Raw genomic sequence first — 17,969 nt, forward strand, 5'->3', positions numbered from 1 at the left:
TTTCCTAACTTCACCACCTGGGGACATCCAGGATCCAGTTGCACAGGGCGGGGTTCAGACCCAAGGCCTTCAGCTTAATGATGAGCTTGGAGGGTACTATGGTGGTGAATGCTGAGCTATAGTTAATGAAAAGCATTCTTACATAGGTATTCAACAGCCTGATCAATTCTATGCGAAGGAGATGGGTCATGCTGCATGAGGCAAATAGTGGTCACACCAGACACTGACTGGTTTTCTGATCCACGCCCCTACGTTTTTTTAAGGTATCTGTGACCAACAGTTGCATACTGTATCTGCATTCCCAGTCATGTAACAATTAATCCAATTAATTTATTTAAATTGACTGATTTCCTTATAAACTGTAACTCAGTAAAATCTTTGAAATTGTTGCATGTTGCGTGTATATTTTTGTTCAGTGTAATGTTTATATAATTAGAGTAACCTCAATATTATATATAATTTTGACCTCAGACCATGCATCCATAGCGCTGTCTATGAATTTGAGTGGTTACATTTCTCCAACCTCACCCCTCAGCTGTTTACCAAAACAGTGGTGGGGTGTAGGGTTTGTTTGTGTCTGAACCTATTACCTATTACCCACTACCCATATTTGTTGTCACAAATAACACCCTATTCCCCTTATAATGCACTATATAGTCTGATTTGCCTAAACAGAACAAAAAACATTTAATTGTCACATGCTTCCATAAAGAACCGGTGTTGACCCACAGTGAAATGCTAATTTATGGGTCCTTTTCCAACAATGCAGAGATATAAAATAAAAAATGTAAATAGTGACACAAAAAATAAATACACAGTGAATAACAAATAACAGTAACATGGCTATATACAGGGCCTGTGTTTACCCTTTGCCTTTTTGAGGGCTCGTTGGTCGTAGTGGAATTTCTTATGTCCTGATTAGTGTCCCAGTCATTGAAAGCGTCAGCTCTAGCCTTTAGCTCAGTGCGTATGTTGCCTGTAATCCATGGCTTCTGGTTGGGGTTTGCACGTTCAGTCACTGTGGGGACGTTGTCGTCAATGCACTTATCAATGAAGCCAGTGATCTTTGTGGATGGTGTTGTTCTCTGTAGTGGTGACTTCACTCACGGCTGTCACAGCTTTGGACAGCTTCTCCATTAGAGTCCAAGGGATTCAGGCAGAAAGCCCTAGCATCTCACTGAAGGCTTGGGAGCCCAGTTAAAGGAACCAACTAGCCCTCCATTAACCAGGGAATGGGCGAAACACTTTAGGCTGTTGTAGAGGTAGCCAGGGGTCGACATCCCCGTTCCAGAACTAACAGCTTGCCTGGCTACAGAAATCAGTGAATGAGCGAGTTGGAGTGAGTTAGGGCCAAAACCAGGATTTTGGCGCTTCAGAAGACATGGAATTGAAATGGGCTCCCTACAATCTTGGAAACGCGTGCGTGCGTGTGTGTGTGCTTGCGTGTGCATGTGTAATGGGGTCGTGATTGGGAAGATAATGAAGTTGGCAGAGGCCAACCAACACAGTGGTCTTCCAATGTTGATTTTATTCCCCATTTACTGAAGTAAGAATGAGTTTAAGACTGAGACAAACCCAAGAAACTCCTAATGCATTTCAGAATTCCTTTTAGAGCGAACCTTATGTCTTGGCCATGATATGTCTTATGTCTTGGTTAAAATATGAAGCTGTGTTTGAGATTCCTTGATTGATTTGATTTAGATAACACAGAAATCAAATTGACAACACACCTTGAAGGGAGCACAGTAAAACATGTATAAGTACCATATTCCAAGTTTTCTACAGCTGTTTCTATAACTGTTTAGAACTTGAATATGGTGTTGATTGAACAGTGAAAGGAACTTGACTGATTTATTTTTTTACATCGTTTTATTGGTGGAAAAATTAACATGCATATTTACATATTTCACATTTCCTTCAACTTGTTGACTGGTGTTTGCGTGTTGATTAAGTGATGGTATGTTAGTTTAATAGAGTACTACCATACCACACACAGATAAATTGATAAAGCGACGGTATGGTAGTTTAATAGAATACTACAATACCACACACAGAGAAATTGATAAAGCGATGGTATGGTAGTTTAAGCAAGAGATGTGTTTTTTGCATTGGATGCAGTCTGCCAACTTATGTCTGTAGCGTCCAAACAGTTTGGGATACAAACTAATATGACCCCTCTGTGTAAAGGTGAGACTCTCATTTGCTCTAGGGCGCCCACAGGCTTCACAAGACTTGTCTGACGGTCCCCCAGTACCAGTTGAAAAAATATATGGAAACTGTTTAGTGTAAAGAATAAGGGGTTAAATATATGTAAAACAATATAGTATATAGAGTGGGGCAAAAAAGTATTTAGTCAGCCACCAATTGTGCACGTTCTCCCACTTGTTGGGGAATAATCGGAATTGGTTGGTAACATAGGTAAGATGTTTTATATTCATCATATGTTTGTAAGTTACTTCTCATCAGAATGTTATTTTTGTATAATACTGTGGCGGGGTTGCAGTATCTGTTCTATGTCAAGACTAAGTTGTTTGGGTAGGAGAGAGCTCAAGGTTTGAATAAATCAACTGTGGGAGCAATTATTAGGAAATGGAAGACATACAAGACCACTGATAATCTCCCTCGATCTGGGGCTCCACGCAAGATCTCACCCCGTGGGGTCAAAATGATCACAAGAACGGTGAGCAAAAATCCCAGAACCACACGGGGGGACCTAGTGAATGACCTGCAGAGAGCTGGGACCAAAGTAACAAAGCCTACCATCAGTAACACTACGCCGCCAGGGACTCAAATCCTGCAGTGCCAGACGTGTCCCCCTGCTTAAGCCAGTACATGTCCAGGCCCGTCTGAAGTTTGCTAGAGAGCATTTGGATGATCCACAAGAAGATTGGGAGAATGTCATATGGTCAGATGAAACCAAAATATAACTTTTTGGTAAAAACTCAACTCGTCGTGTTTGGAGGACAAAGAATGCTGAGTTGCATCCAAAGAACACCATACCTACTGTGAAGCATGGGGGTGGAAACATCATGCTTTGGGGCTGTTTTTCTGCAAAGGGACCAGGACGACTGATCCGTGTAAAGGAAAGAATGAATGGGGCCATGTATCGTGAGATTTTGAGTGAAAACCTCCTTCCATCAGCAAGGGCATTGAAGATGAAACGTGGCTGGGTCTTTCAGCATGACAATGATCCCAAACACACCGCCCGGGCAACGAAGGAGTGGCTTCGTAAGAAGCATTTCAAGGTCCTGGAGTGGCCTAGCCAGTCTCCAGATCTCAACCCCATAGAAAATATTTGGAGGGAGTTGAAAGTGTGTGTTGCCCAGCAACAGCCCCAAAACATCACTGCTCTAGAGGAGATCTGCATGGAGGAATGGGCCAAAATACCAGCAACAGTGTGTGAAAACCTTGTGAAGACTTACAGAAAACGTTTGACCTCTGTCATTGCCAACAAAGGGTATATAACAAAGTATTGAGATAAACGTTTGTTATTGACCAAATACTTATTTTTCACCATAATTTGCAAATAAATTCATAAAAAATCCTACAATGTGATTTCTGGATTTTTTTTCTTCTCATTTTGTCTGTCATATTTTAAGTGCACCTATGATGAAAATTACAGGCCTCTCATCTTTTTAAGTGGGAGAATTTGCACAATTGGTGGCTGACTAAATACTTTTTTGCCCCACTGTATGTGTGTGTGTGTGTGTGTGTGTGTGTGTGTTTCTTGATCTTTCTTATACAGTTCCATCCACTAATATTGGCACCCTTGGTAAATATGAGCAAAACAGACTTTAAAAAATGTCTTTATTGTTTGTCGTTTTGGTCTTTCATTAAAATAATTCACAACATTCACAACATTCTAACCGGTAATTAAAGTAAAATAATTTCAAGAAAAAATATATTCTTATCATAAAATATATGTGTGACACAATTATTGGCACCCCTTCATTACATTTTTTTATTTTTTTATTTCACCTTTATTTAACCAGGTAGGCTAGTTGAGAACAAGTTATAATTTACAACTGTGACCTGGCAAAGATAAAGAAAAGCAGTTAGACACAAACAACAGAGTTACACATGGAATAAACAAACGTACAGTCAATAACACAATAGAAAAAAAAGTCTATATACAGTGTGTGCAAATGGCGTGAGGTGGTAAGGCAATACATAGGCCATAGTAGCGAAGTAATTACAGTTTAGCAAATCAACACTGGAGTGATAGATGAGCAGATGATGTTGTGCAAGTAGAAATGATGAGGTAGGTAGATTGGGTGGGCTATTTACAGGTGGGCTATGTACAGCTGCAGCGATCAGTTAGCTGCTCAGATAGCTGATGTTTAAAGTCATTGAGGGAAATATAAGTCTCCAGCTTCAGTGATTTTTGCAATTCGTTCCAGTCATTGGCAGCAGAGAACTGGAAGGAAAGGTGGCCAAAGGTGTTTGCTTTGGGGATGACCAGTGAGATATACCTGCTGGAGCGCGTGAAGAGGACCACAATGGAAATAAGTCCCAGACTTTATTGTGTGTTATCCTCAATGCATTTATTCATGTGCATGTATGGCTTAAGTTTTATGTGTGCTTGTTTTTTTTTAAATGCCTGAATGAATAAACTAAACAACGGGTGGGTGTTATCGTGACCAGTGAGCTGAGATTATACGGCGCTTTACCTAGCATAGACTTATAGATGACCTGGAGCCAGTGGGTCTGGCAACGAATATGTAGCGAGGGCCAGCCTACTAGAGCATACAGGTCGCAGTGGTAGGTGGTATAAGGGACTTTGGTGACAAAACAGATGGCACTGTGATAGACTGCATCCAGTTTGCTGAGTAGAGTGCTTTGTGCAACCTCCCTTTGCCAAGATAACAGCTCTGAGTCTTCTCCTATAATGCGTATTGAGGTTGGAGAACACATGGCAAGGGATCTGAGACCATTCCTCCCTATAGAATCTCTCTAGATCCTTCAGATTCCGAGGTCAACGCTTGTGGACTCTCCTCTTCAGCTCATCCCACAGGTTTTCTATGGGGTTTAGGTCAGGGGACTGGAATGGCCAAGGCAAATCCTTGATTCTGTGGTGAGTGAACCATTTTTGTGTTGATTTTGAGGTGTGCTCTGCTGGAAGATCCAACCACGGCCCAGTTTAAGCTTCCTAGCAGAGGCAGCCAGGGTTTGATTAAATATCTGCTGGTACTTGGAGTCACTGATACCATGTATCCTAACAAGTTGTCCAGGGCCTTTGAAAGAAAAACATAGAGCCCGGTCCCATTGAAAGTTCCAGTAACGTTTGGCAAACTGTAGGTACTTGAGTTGGTTGTTTGATGACAGCAAATACTTTTTTATGGTAACCCTCCCAAACAACTTGTGGTTATGTAGGTGGCATCTGATTGTAGCTTTGGGGACTTTCTGACCCCAAGACCCAACTAACATCTGCAATTCTCCAGCTGTGATCTTGGAGATTTTTTTTCCACTCAAACCATCATCCTCACTGTGCGTAGGGTCAATACAGACACACGTCCTCTTCCAGGCCGATTGTTAACATCTTCAGTTGCTTTAAACTTCTTCATTATTGCCCTGATAGTGGAAATGGGCATTTCTTGATTTGTGCAGCTCAACATTTTGTTGCACATCATTACTTTATTCAGGGGTCTTTCCCATAGTGATGGATGACTATGGGAACTTGGCCTGTGTGTCACCTCATATTTATACCCCAGTGAAACAGGTCATGGCTTACCACTTAAGTGTTCCTAATCACTCAAGTGAACTTAAATACGTAAAATATGAATGGGAATATACTTCAGTTAGATTATTATGGCACACGTTTCTGAGAAAAGTATATATTTCATTTATTTAAACTTTTTTTTACTTCAATTAAAGGTTAGATTTTTGAATATTTTGAATCAACACAAAAAAGCTTAAACTGGGCCGTGGTTGGATCTTCCAGCAGAGCACACCTCAAAATCAACACAAAAATGGTTCACTCACCACAGAATCAAGGATTTGCCTTGGCCATTCCAAGAGGATAAACAGCAAAGAAAACATTTTCACAGCCAGTTTTGCTCATATTTAGCAAGGGTGCCAATATTAGTGGAGGGCACTGTATCTCTCAGATTAAGGACAGACGCTAAAGAACAAACTAACTTTTTTATTTTATTTGGGACTATTTGTTCCATGTAGTGAATCTGTTATTCAATGTGTTTGTATTCAATGTGTTCGTAATTATCCTAGGTATGACCTTCTTAAAACAATTCCATATAGCTTAGTAGATGTGTGTGTGAGTATGAGGAGAGAGCGATAGAGAGACTTAGAGAGAGACGTAAAATGCCCTCACATTTCTCATCCTTCCATGGGCTCCGTCATAGCATTGCAGGAGGACTTTGTTTTCAACGCAACTCTCCTCAAGGTCTATCTATTCTCCTAGTTATTAAAAAAATACTAGCCCTTATCAACTGTGTTTGACTCCTAGCCTTGCATGGATTTAGCCACAAAGCTGACGAGGTAATATGTATTATTTGTTTCTCCTGAGGGCACTGTTTTTATTCAGGCACTAGGGAACAACCTACTACTGTTAGGACCCCCAAAACAAACAACCCCTGTCTGGTAATCACCTCTCATTTGTTCTGAAACAAGATGGAAATTATAGTATTTTGTGCAGACTTGTGAAGCTGCCAGGGTAAATGTTGCATTGGACTTGACATGTTTTGAGCCGTATCGACTGCTGAAATTCGACAAAAAGGGTCTGGAGAGAGGCAGTTAAGTTTTTAATCTCGCCATCAATACCAGTCTGGCTGTATGTCCAGATAGAGTCTGTCGACTAATGTGGCAACAAGAGAACACAGCTAGTCTGAGAACAGGGAGTGCTTAATAGTAGTTTTTCTTTTGAATCGACACCAGAGTACAGTATGAACCTGGAGAAAACACTGACCTTATTGTCTGCCCTGCATTTAAACACTTATTTATTGGGTGTGGTTAACACTTCAAGGAAGGGGTCACTACAAATACATTTAGCGCTTAGTAGAAACTACTAGGTGTCATCAGGTCAGAAATGAATTACAGCAAGGTAAGCCGTTTTTTAATCATGTGCTTTGCATACATACCAAATTCTGTAAACAAAGGAAGTATGTATGCGCCTAATAACTGGCCCATTTTGCCATCTACTCTGAATTCCAGCTGTGTCATGTGTTTGGAGTGAAGAGAAAATTCAGCATCTCTTGGAGGATGGTGAAGGTTGATAAAAGTGCTTCTTTATTGTTACAATAGAGAAGCACTTTTATCAACTTCCACTGTCCTGCAAGAATTTCCTCTTCACTTAATTTTGCTGCTCAATTCATTCATGCATTGGTTGGAAAGTGAAGCAACGGCAGTGTTCCCTTCCCTTGTTCCCTTGTTTTGTTGTTTGGAAACTCAGGGGCACATGCACTGACATGGGACTTGAGAACGAGTGTTCCGTTGACACTCGTGTGTGGGACTTGTGCCTACACAGAAACATGTTGTACCCTGCTAAAATACTTGAGGGCTTACCATGTACTGGACCCTGTACCACACAATTGATCATATCAACAAAATTCAGTGATTTGATTAGGAGAAACTCAGTGCATGGAAACAACCCAACTGTGGTGCACTCCTTTTTACCAGAGCTCTATGGGCCTTGGTCTAAAGTCGTACACTAAATAGGGAAAAAGGTGCCATTTAATGTAGACAGTTAGTAAAGGCACACTAATCAAACTGTTTTCCAGTTCCTTACGTTCTCATGGGTACACAAACTGAGCCTGAAGTTCTCGACTCCCCTGTGCTCAAATCCAAGCTAAACAGTACCAGATGTGAAACATCGGTGAAGGATCTCAGAGCTAAACTGTCTTCATATTCTCCTGTGCGTTTGTTGCTCGTGGCATCGCTCTCCCTGGAAAGGCCAGTACAAATTGATTTCCGACAACGCTATTGAAAAGCATTGTGCAGAATACTCCATCCCGAGGGGTCTTTCCCTGACTGTATTAAAATGCCAAAACAATTGAATAGTTTGATGTGCACTGTGTTGTGACCCAGATTTGATGTATTAGGCCTCCTTCATTTTGTCTGTCTGGGATGTTGAGAAGACGGACGGACGGACACACACACACACACACACACACATTGTGTCTGTTTGGGATGGGGAAATGGAGTAGTATTACTGGGATGAAGAGACACAAACACACACATTTGGTCTGTTTGGGATGTTGACATGGAGTAGTAACTGTAAATGGTATGGACGGGGAAAAAAACTGGCTTGCAGTGTTAAGTGCATAACAAGTAATTTATTAAACCATTTACAGTTAACACAACGGACGTAGTGGAGTGTAAATGCACTTAAAGTGCTGTTTATGCACATTATCTGGTGAATAGTGTAATCACCTATTATGCTATATTAGCGTTAGCATTTACAGTGTGTTGATGCATTGCTCTCCAGCTCCACTTTTAGGTCCAGTTTCCTGAACAGAGATTAAGCCTAGTCCTGGAATCTCCATTGAACATGCGTTTTAGTCCAGAATTAGGATTGACCTGTGTCCAGGAAACTGGCCTTTATGGAAAACCCATGTTTCTTTAGCACTACATCCCTGGTCAACACCCTGTGGTCCATTCCATGTAGCACTCTAACCTATGACTCTGCTGTTGCAATTACTATGCTCAAACTAACTGAGAACCTTTATTAAGTAATTTTGTGTACATGGATTATTTTCTGTGTTTTATTCATGCGTTTTCCCTCTCTTTTTGTCTCTGTTCAGGAGCAAGAGGACCCCAACAAGCTGGCCACAAGCTGGCCCGACTACTACATCGACCGCATCAACTCCATGGCTGCTGTAAGTGACAACTTTAAAGGGATACTTCAGGATTTTGCCAATGAAGTTCTATATCTACTTCCCCAGAATCAGATGAACTCATGGATACCATTGTTGTCTCTGCTTCCAGTATGAAGGAAGTTAGAGGTAGTTTCACAAGCCAATGCTTACTAGCGTAAGCACAATGACTGGAAGTGTATGATATCTACTAGCATGCTAGCAGTTACTATAGACATCCAACGCTAGTTAGTCTGGGGAAGTAGATAAAGGGCTTCATTGCCAAAATACTGAAGTATCCCTTTAACTTTCTCTAACCTACATTTCTCCTTAAGGTTTCTACCTGTGCCTCCCTCCTTTTTATTTCCCGCTCTTTTGTCTCTCTCCTTTTCTCTCACCTTGGTCAGCAGCATCTAGGAGCTTTGGTCACCTAATTTGCTGCTGGCAGCTCTTAGTACATTCCTACCATCCAAACCCAAAACTCACACCCAGAGCCAATGACACACACCCTAGTTAGTCACTCAGAAGCTCACTGAATGTGAATGATTGTCAGAGAAACTAAGGGAGACATGAAGGACTGCAGGGCCCTGTAAACAACATTCACATAGAGCCAAAATGGCTGCCAACTAGCATGCTACTAATGATACATATTTTTTGCCGCTCTTTTTTCATACCCAGCACAGGGTCAAAAGAAGAGATTCCAATGTTGTAAATGGTGTTAACATCGACCAGAGATCAAATGTATTTGTCACGTGTGCAGGTGTACGTTCATCGTAATAATGGTCGGACCAAGCTGCAGCACGATATGGTTTCCACATAATTTATTAAAGTGAAAACTTAGAACAAAACAAATAATGAAACAAACAGGATGTCTTTGCTTCCTTTATCTCCTCCCAAGCCCAGGATACCTTCTCCTCCCGGGCACGCTGCTTGGTCCTGATGTGATGGGATATTCTGTCACGTTCGTCGTAATAATGGTCGGACCAAGCTGCAGCGCGATATGGTTTCCACATAATTTATTAAAGTGAAAAACTTAGAACAAAACAAATAAGGAAACAAACATCGAACCGTCACTAACAAGATGCTACGTGCACTAACCCCAAACAATATCCCATAACACACAGGTGGAAAACATGCTACTTAAGTATGATCCCCAATAGAGACAACGATAGCCAGCTGCCTCTAATTGGGAATCATACTAAAACACCAACATAGAAAAAACAAACTAGAACCCCACATAGAAAATATAAACTAGACTAAAACCCTAGTCACGCCCTGACCTACTCTACCATATAAAATATAGGCTTTCTATGGTCAGGACGTAACACCTTACCTTGAAATGCTACAAGCCCTTAACCAACATTACAGTTCAAGAAATAAACTAGAGATGAAACGGTATGAAAATGTTATATATCATGATTATAGAGACCAAAATTATCACGGTTATCAGTATTATCGCGGTATTGTTAAAATGTGCTGGAAATTTTCAAAACGTACTGAACACTGAAATAATTTCCCCAAGTTTTATATTGAAAACCAACAAACAAATAAAATTAGCAGCACTATGCACTTTCTGTGTGCATAAATATGAAAATAATAACATTAACATTAAAAGATGGCACCATGTGGCCATGAAAGGTAAAAGTTTCCCTAGTGCAGGTTTTAATGAACACAACCTTTAAAAAAAAATCTAATGTGCATATAAAAGCAACACAAGTAAAGCAATGTGCATGTAAGAAAAATACAACCATATATAAACAAATCCAATGTGCAGCACATTATATCCGTTCTCTCCTTCATAAAAAAATATGGTGCTGCTGGCCTACCATCCTGTATGTATGCATCTTTGTTCACTTGAGATTGAAATGTAAAAATGTCAGCATATTTCCTTTGCCTGGTTTAAGTAGTGATCTGCTAGAGGAGACGATGTGCCCGCTGGCACTGAGCACTCTCTGATGGCACGCTGGTTGCTGCGATGCACAAAATCTTCCTGGCAACTCTGGCAAGATGAGGCAGCTCTGATGCATGGCCCCTCCACCACACCAGTGGATCCTCTTCTACTGGAATGGGTTCGCAGAGACAGGTAGACCTTGATCTCTTCTTTCACTCTGTCTTCTGGGGTGGTCAGAATCTGACCCTCTTTACCTAAACAAGGCAGCAGAGAGGTGATCTTTCTCAGCAACCCAGCCAGGCCTTTCCCCTCCGATGCCACTGTGGGGGTGCTGGTGGTGGAGGTGCTGCTGTTGCTTTGTGGTTCTTCCCTGACTTGTGCAGCTGCCAGCTTCAAGGCCTCTTGGACACAGCTGTCAGTGTAAAATTTTGCCACCTCAGGCTCATCTAAAAATCTCCTTTTGAAGTGCGGGTCAATGAAACAAGCATGACTCTCTTTGCCTTCTCTGTGTATCTGTTGTTAAGGTCTTCTCTCATTACCCTTTTCATCTCCTTGGTCAGGGATGGCTCTGTATCCGTTTCCACCAGAACATCACAGGTGATGTGGTCCAGGACAGGCTTGATGGCTGACAGTGTCACTCGTGTCTCTGAGGCAAGTGCATCTGTAAACTTGCTCAGAGGTTCAAGGAGCTGGCACAGTTGCTCCATGACACTTATGTCAGCATCCTTGGGCATCAGATGCCATGATCCTTTTTCTCCAGCCAGTGTCGCACAGACTGGCTGCTATTGGCTGAGGAAACGCTCAAGCACGTTGTGTGTAGATCCCCATCGGGTCACCACATCATGGATCAGAGCCTTCTGTGGCATGTTGAGGGCAGCTTGCTTTTCTCTCAGTTCTCGCCTTCTCTTCCAGCTCTGTCAGAAGCCTTGGACCAGATGACGGCAGGCCTTGACTGCTGTGTCATCTCTCAGAATTTTCAGAGCCTTTGAAATGGCCAGGTTCAAATTATGGCCAAAGCACCCAAGCCACAGATCTGGAAACTCTTCAAAAGCCTTGATCATGTTTGTTGCGTTGTCTGTGGTAATGCAGACCAGGTCTTTCTTGTTGATCCCCCACCCTTACAGTATATTCTCAAACTCTCTGATGTTGTGAGCCGAGTGATCTTCTGGAAAAAACTGTGTTTCCAGGCAGTTTGATTCCAGTTGCCAGTCTGGGGTGAGGTAATGGATAGTGAAGCTGATGTAGGGTTGGCCACCCCTGCTGGTCCAGAGGTCAGTAGTTGCAGCAAACCATGTGCCTTGATCCAACCTTTTTCCAACATCCGCTTTAACCTGGTTGTACAGGTTTGGGATTTCAGTCTTAGAAAATAATGTTCGTGATGGCACTTTGTAGTGAGGCACGGCAACCTTCATCAGCCTCAGGAAGCCAGGCCTCTCAACAATTTGAAATGGCATCATGCCCTTTGCAATGTAATATGAAGGGCTGCAGTGAGGTCTTGATCATTTTTTGATGTGCGTGAATAAGCAGCCTGCCTTTTTAAATGCTTGCTGGAGTGTCTGTGTCACAACTGTAGATGAGGAGTGACCAGTAGCATCACTGGGTTTGCCTGCTGCATGCCCACTCTGTAAACAAGGGAATAGCACATGTATTATTATTTTTCTTATTATTGATGTTACATTATAATTATCTCTCACTCACTCACTCACTCACTCACTCACTCACTCACTCACTCACTCACTCACTCACTCACTCACTCACTCACTCACACAATCTTCTGTGTTGCATTGGAGTATATGCAGTAACCCCATGCACAATTTAAATAAATACAAAGGAGTCACTGTGATAGTAATCGCAATGAGCCCAACAATTGACATAAATACAGGAGTCTTATATAGGAGTCTATTTGATTTCACCTTTATTTAACCAGTTAGGCAAGTAGAGAACAAGTTCTCATTTAGTAAAACAAACATACAGTCAATAATACAGTAGAAAAATAAGTCTATATACAATGTGAGCAAGTGAGGTGAGATAAGGGAAGTAAAGGCAAAAAAAGGCCATGGTGGCGAAGTAAATACAATATAGCAAGTAAAACACTGGAATGGTTGATTTGCAGTGGAAGAATGTGCAAAGTAGAGATAAAAACTAATGGGGTGCAAAGGAGCAACATAAGTAAATAAATATAGTAGGGAAAGAGGTAGTTGTTTGGGCTAAATTATAGATTGGCTATGTGCAGTAATCTGTGAGCTGCTCTGACAGCTGGTGCTTAAAACTAGTGAGGGAGATAAGTGTTTGAAGTTTCAGAGATTTTTGTAGTTCGTTCCAGTCATTGGCAGAAGAACTGGAAGGAAAGGCGGCCAAAGGAAGAATTGGTTTTGTGGGTGACCAAAGAGATATACCTTCTGGAGCGCGTGCTACAGGTGGGTGCTGCTATGTTGACCAGCGAGCTGAGATAAGGGGGGACTTTACCTAGCAGGGTCTTGTAGATGACCTGGAGCCAGTGGGTTTGGCGATGAGTATGAAGCGAGGGCCAGCCAATGAGAGCGTACAGGTCGCAGTGGTGGGTAGTATATGGGGCTTTGGTGACAAAAGATTGCACTGTGATAGACTGCATCCAATTTATTGAGTAGGGTATTGGAGGCTATTTTGTAAATGACATCGACAAAGTCGAGGATTGGTAGGATGGTCAGTTTTACAAGGGTATGTTTGGCAGCATGAGTGAAGGATGCTTTGTTGCAAAATAGGAAGCGAATTCTAGATTTAACTTTGGATTGGAGATGTTTGATGTGAGTCTGGAAGGAGAGTTTAGTCTAACCCGACACCTAGGTATTTGTAGTTGTCCACATATTCTAAGTCGGAGCCGTCCATAGTAGTGATGTTGGACAGGCGGGCAGGTTCAGGCAGCGATCGGTTGAAGAGCTTGCATTTAGTTTTAGGCCACGGAGGAAGAGTTGTATGGCATTGAAGCTCGCCTAGAGGGTTGTTAACACAGTGTCCAAAGAAGGGCCAGAAGTATACAGAATGGTGTCGTCTGCGTAGAGGTGGATCAGAGACTCACCAGCAGCAAGAGCGACATCATTGATGTATACCAAGAGAAGAGAGTCGGTCCAAGAATTGAGCCCTGTATAGAAACTGCCAGAGACCCGGACAACAGACCCTATGATTTGACACACTGAACTCTATCAGAGAAGTAGTTGGTGAACCAGGCAAGGCAATAATTTGAGAAACCAAGGCTGTCGAGTCTGCCGATGAGGATGTGGTGATTGACAGAGTCGAAAGCCTTGGTCAGGTCAATGAATACGGCTGCACAGTATTGTTTCAAATCGATGGCGGTTAAGATATCGTTTAGGACCTTAAGCGTGGCTGAGGTGCACCCATGACCAGCTCTGAAACCAGATTGCATTGCGGAGAAGGTATGGTGGGTTTCGAAATGGTCGGTAATCTGTTTGTTGACTTGGCTTTCGAAGACCTTAGAAAGGCAGGGTAGGATAGATATAGGTCTGTAGCAGTTTGGGTCAAGTGTCCCCCCCTTTGAAGAGGGGGATGACCGCAGCTGCTTTCCAATCTTTGGGAATCTCAGACGACACAAAAGAGAGGTTGAACAGGCTAGTAATAGGGGTGGCAACAATTTCGGCAGATCATTTTAGAATGAAAGGGTCCAGATTGTCTAGCCCGGCTGATTTGTAGGGGTCCAGATTTTGCAGCTCTTTCAGAACATCAGCTGACTGGATTTGGGAGTTGGAGAAATGGGGAAGGCTTGGGCGAGTTGCTGTGGGGAGTGCAGTGCTGTTGACCGGGGTAGGGGTTGCCAATGCTTATTGAAATTCTCAATTGTAGTGGATTTATCGGTGGTGACAGTGTTTCCTAACTTCAGTGTAGTGGGCAGCTGGGAGTAGGTGTTCTTATTCTCCATGGACTTTACAGTGTCCCAGAAAGTTTTTGAGTTTGTGTTGCAGGAAGCAAATTTCTGCTTGAAAAAGCTAGCCTTGGCATTTCTAACTGCCTGTGTATATTGGTTTCTAGCTTCCCTGAAAAGTTGCATATCACGGGGGCTGTTCGATGCTAATGCAGAACGCCATAGGATGTTTTTGTGTTGGTTAAGGGCAGTCAGGTCTGGAGAGAACCAAGGGCTATATCTGTTCCTGGTTCTACATTTCTTGAATGGGACAGGCTTATTTAAGATGGTGAGGAAGGCATATAAAAAAAAACAGGCATCCTCTACTGACGGGATGAGATCAATATCCTTCCAGGATACCCCGGCCAGATCGATTAGAAAGGCCTGCTCGGTGAAGTGTTTCAGCGTTTGACAGTTATGAGTGGAGGTCGTTTGACCGCTGACCCATTACGGATGCAGGCAATGAGGCAGTGATTGCTGAGATCTTGGTTGAATACAGCAGAGGTGTATTTAGAGGGCAAGTTGGTTAGGATGATATCTATGAGGGTGCCCGTGTTTTCAGCTTTGGGGTGGTACGTGGTAGGTTCATTGATAATTTGTGTGAGATGAGGGCATCAAGCTTAGATTGTAGATGGCTGGGTTGTTAAGCATGTTCTAGTTTAGGTCGCCTAGCAGCACGAGCTCTGAAGATAGATGGGGGGCAATCAGTTCACATATGGTGTCCAGAGCACAGCTGGGGGCAGAGGGTGGTCTATAGCAGGGGGCAACGGTGAGAGACTTGTTTTTAGAGAGTTGGATTTTTAAAAGTAGAAGTTCAAATTGTTTGGGTACAGACCTGGATAGTAGGACAGAACTCTGCAGGCTATCTTTGCAGTAGATTGCAACACCGCCCCCTTTGGCCGTTCTATCTTGTCTGAAAATGTTGTAGTTAGGGATGAACATTTCAGAATTTTTGGTGGTCTTCCTAAGCCAGGATTCAGACACTGCTAGAACATCCGGGTTGGCAGAGTGTGCTAAAGCAGTGAATAAAACAAACTTAGGGAAGAGGCTTCTAATGCTAACATGCATGAAACCAAGGCTATTACGGTTACAGAAGTCATCAAAAGAGAGCGCCTGGGGAATAGGAGTGGAGCTAGGCACTGCAGGGCCTGGATTCAACTCTCCACCACCAGAGGAAAAGAGGAGGAGTAGGATAAGGGTACGGCTAAAAGCTATGAGAATTGGTCGTCTAGAACAGAGAGTAAAAGGAGGTTTCTGGGGGCGATAAAATAGCTTCAAGGTATAATGTACAGACAAAGGTATGGTAGGATGTGAATACAGTGGAGGTAAACATAGGTATTGAGTGATGATGAGAGAGATATTGTCTCTAGAAACATCATTGAAGCCAGGTGATGTCATCCCATGTGGGGTGGTGGAACTGAATGGTTGGATAAGGTATAGTGAGCAGGGCTAGAGGCTCTACAGTGAAATAAGCCAATAAATACTAACCAGAACAGCAATGGACAAGGCATATTGACATTAAGGAGAGGCATGCTTAGTCGAGAGATCATAAGGGTCCAGTGAGTATTGAGGTTGGTTGGGGTCATGGCGATTCAGACAGCTAGCCGGGCCATCAGTAGCAAGCTCACATAGGATGGAGGTCTGTTTTTAGCCACCTCGTGCGTTTCCGTCGGTAGATTAGTGGTGCTCCGTGTGGTAGAGGGGATCAATCCAATTGGCAAAATAGATATAGTTATATTAAATTGTCCGATAGACCTATTCAGATAGCAGCCGATAAGACAGCTAACGATTAGCGGGCCTCAGATGGGTGTTCAGGTAACGTCATGACCTAGGGGACCGTTGGATAACTCCCTTGGGCAGATAACGTCGGTAGTCCAGTCGTGAAGGCCCGGTGGGGCTCCGGCATCGGCAGTAAAACGGGTCCGGATAGGTGATTGTAGCCCAGGAGTGGCTGATGGAACTCTTTAGCTGGCTAGCTCTGGAATAATTGATGTTTGCTCCGGGATCGACGTAAGCCAATAGTCACATGGATAGCAGCTAGCTAGCTGCGAGATCCAGGTTTAAATGTCCAGAGCTTGCGGTTGAAATCCGTTGATATGGAGAGAAAAATAGGTCCGGTATGTTCTGGTCTGAGTTGCGTATAGCTGATGACCACAAACCGTGATTAGCTGAATACTAACATTAGCCAGTAAACTGGCTAGCTTCTGGTCAGCTTCTGGTTAGCGTTTCATGGCTAAAGCACTTCATGGCTATAGTGTTTCTCCTGTTGGAACTCTTTTAAAACCAAGTCGATGTCTGCCGGATTTTAAATGAACAAAATATGTTGGTTGGGTGGCTAAACTACATAACGTGTTATCGTGTGCATTTGGTGAATAGAGTCTGCAGACACACAACGCATACAGCAGTGAACAACATTTAGTGTTTTTACACTGAAAGCTTCAGTTTACATTATTGACAAGCTATTAGCAAGTTAGACAGACAAACCATGACATTTTCTCCCATTCTGAAGGTTAATGTAAATAGTCCAGGTGGCCATTTGATTAATTGTTCAGCAGTCTTATGGTTTGGGGGTAGAAGCTGTTAAGGAGCCTTTTGGACCACTTGCGTGTGGTAGCGGAGAGAACAGTCTATGACTTGGGTAACTTTTGGGCCTTCCTATGACACCTCCTCGTATATAGGTCCTGGATGGCAGGAAGCTTGGCCCAGTGATGTACTGGGCCGTACACACTACCCTCTAAAGCGCCTTATGGTTGGATGCCGAGCAGTTGCCATACCAAGTGGTGATGCTACCGGTCAGGATGCTCTCGATTGTGAAGCTGTAGAACTTTTAGAGGATCTGGGGACCCATGCCAAATCTTTTCAGTTTCCTGAGGGGGAAAAGGTGTTGTCGTGGCCTCTTCACGACTGTGTTGGTGTGTTTGGATCATGATAGTTCGTTGATGATGTGGACACCAAGGAACTTGAAACTCTCGACCCACTCCACTACAGCCCCATCAATGTTAATGGGTGCCTGTTTGGCCCTCCTTTTCCTTTAGTGATCGATCAGCTCCTTTGTCTTACTCACATTGAGGGAGTTGTCCTCGCACCACCTTCCCAGGTCTCTGACCTCTTCCTTATAGGCTCTCTCATTGTTGTTGGTGATCAGGCCTACCACTGTTGTCATCATCAAACTTAATTATGGTGTTGTAGTCGTGCTTGGCCACGCAGTCGTGGTTGAAGAGGGAGTACAGGAGGGGACTAAGCACGCACCCCTGAGGGGCCCTAGTGTTGTGGAGCAGCGTGGCAGATGTATTGTTGCCTACACTTACCAGCTGGGGGTGGCCCGTCAGGAAGTCCAGGATCCAGTTGCAGAGGGAGGTATTTAGTCCCAGGGTGCTTA

General features: G+C 43.1%; 1 protein-coding gene across 3 annotated transcripts in view; it reads left to right on the plus strand.

The window, feature by feature from the left end:
- daam2 (dishevelled associated activator of morphogenesis 2) overlaps nucleotides 1-17,969 on the plus strand; it is a 226,716-nt gene that overhangs the window by 128,398 nt on the left and 80,349 nt on the right. For all 3 annotated transcript variants that reach the window (XM_036963291.1, XM_036963290.1, XM_036963289.1), the window contains exon 4: nucleotides 8,757-8,831. In XM_036963291.1, coding sequence (XP_036819186.1) covers nucleotides 8,757-8,831 — 75 coding nt within the window. The remainder of the gene's footprint in view (nucleotides 1-8,756; nucleotides 8,832-17,969) is intronic.

The sequence above is a fragment of the Oncorhynchus mykiss genome, chromosome 26, assembly GCF_013265735.2.
Source record: "Oncorhynchus mykiss isolate Arlee chromosome 26, USDA_OmykA_1.1, whole genome shotgun sequence".
In the NCBI taxonomy this organism is placed as follows: Eukaryota; Metazoa; Chordata; class Actinopteri; order Salmoniformes; family Salmonidae; genus Oncorhynchus; species Oncorhynchus mykiss.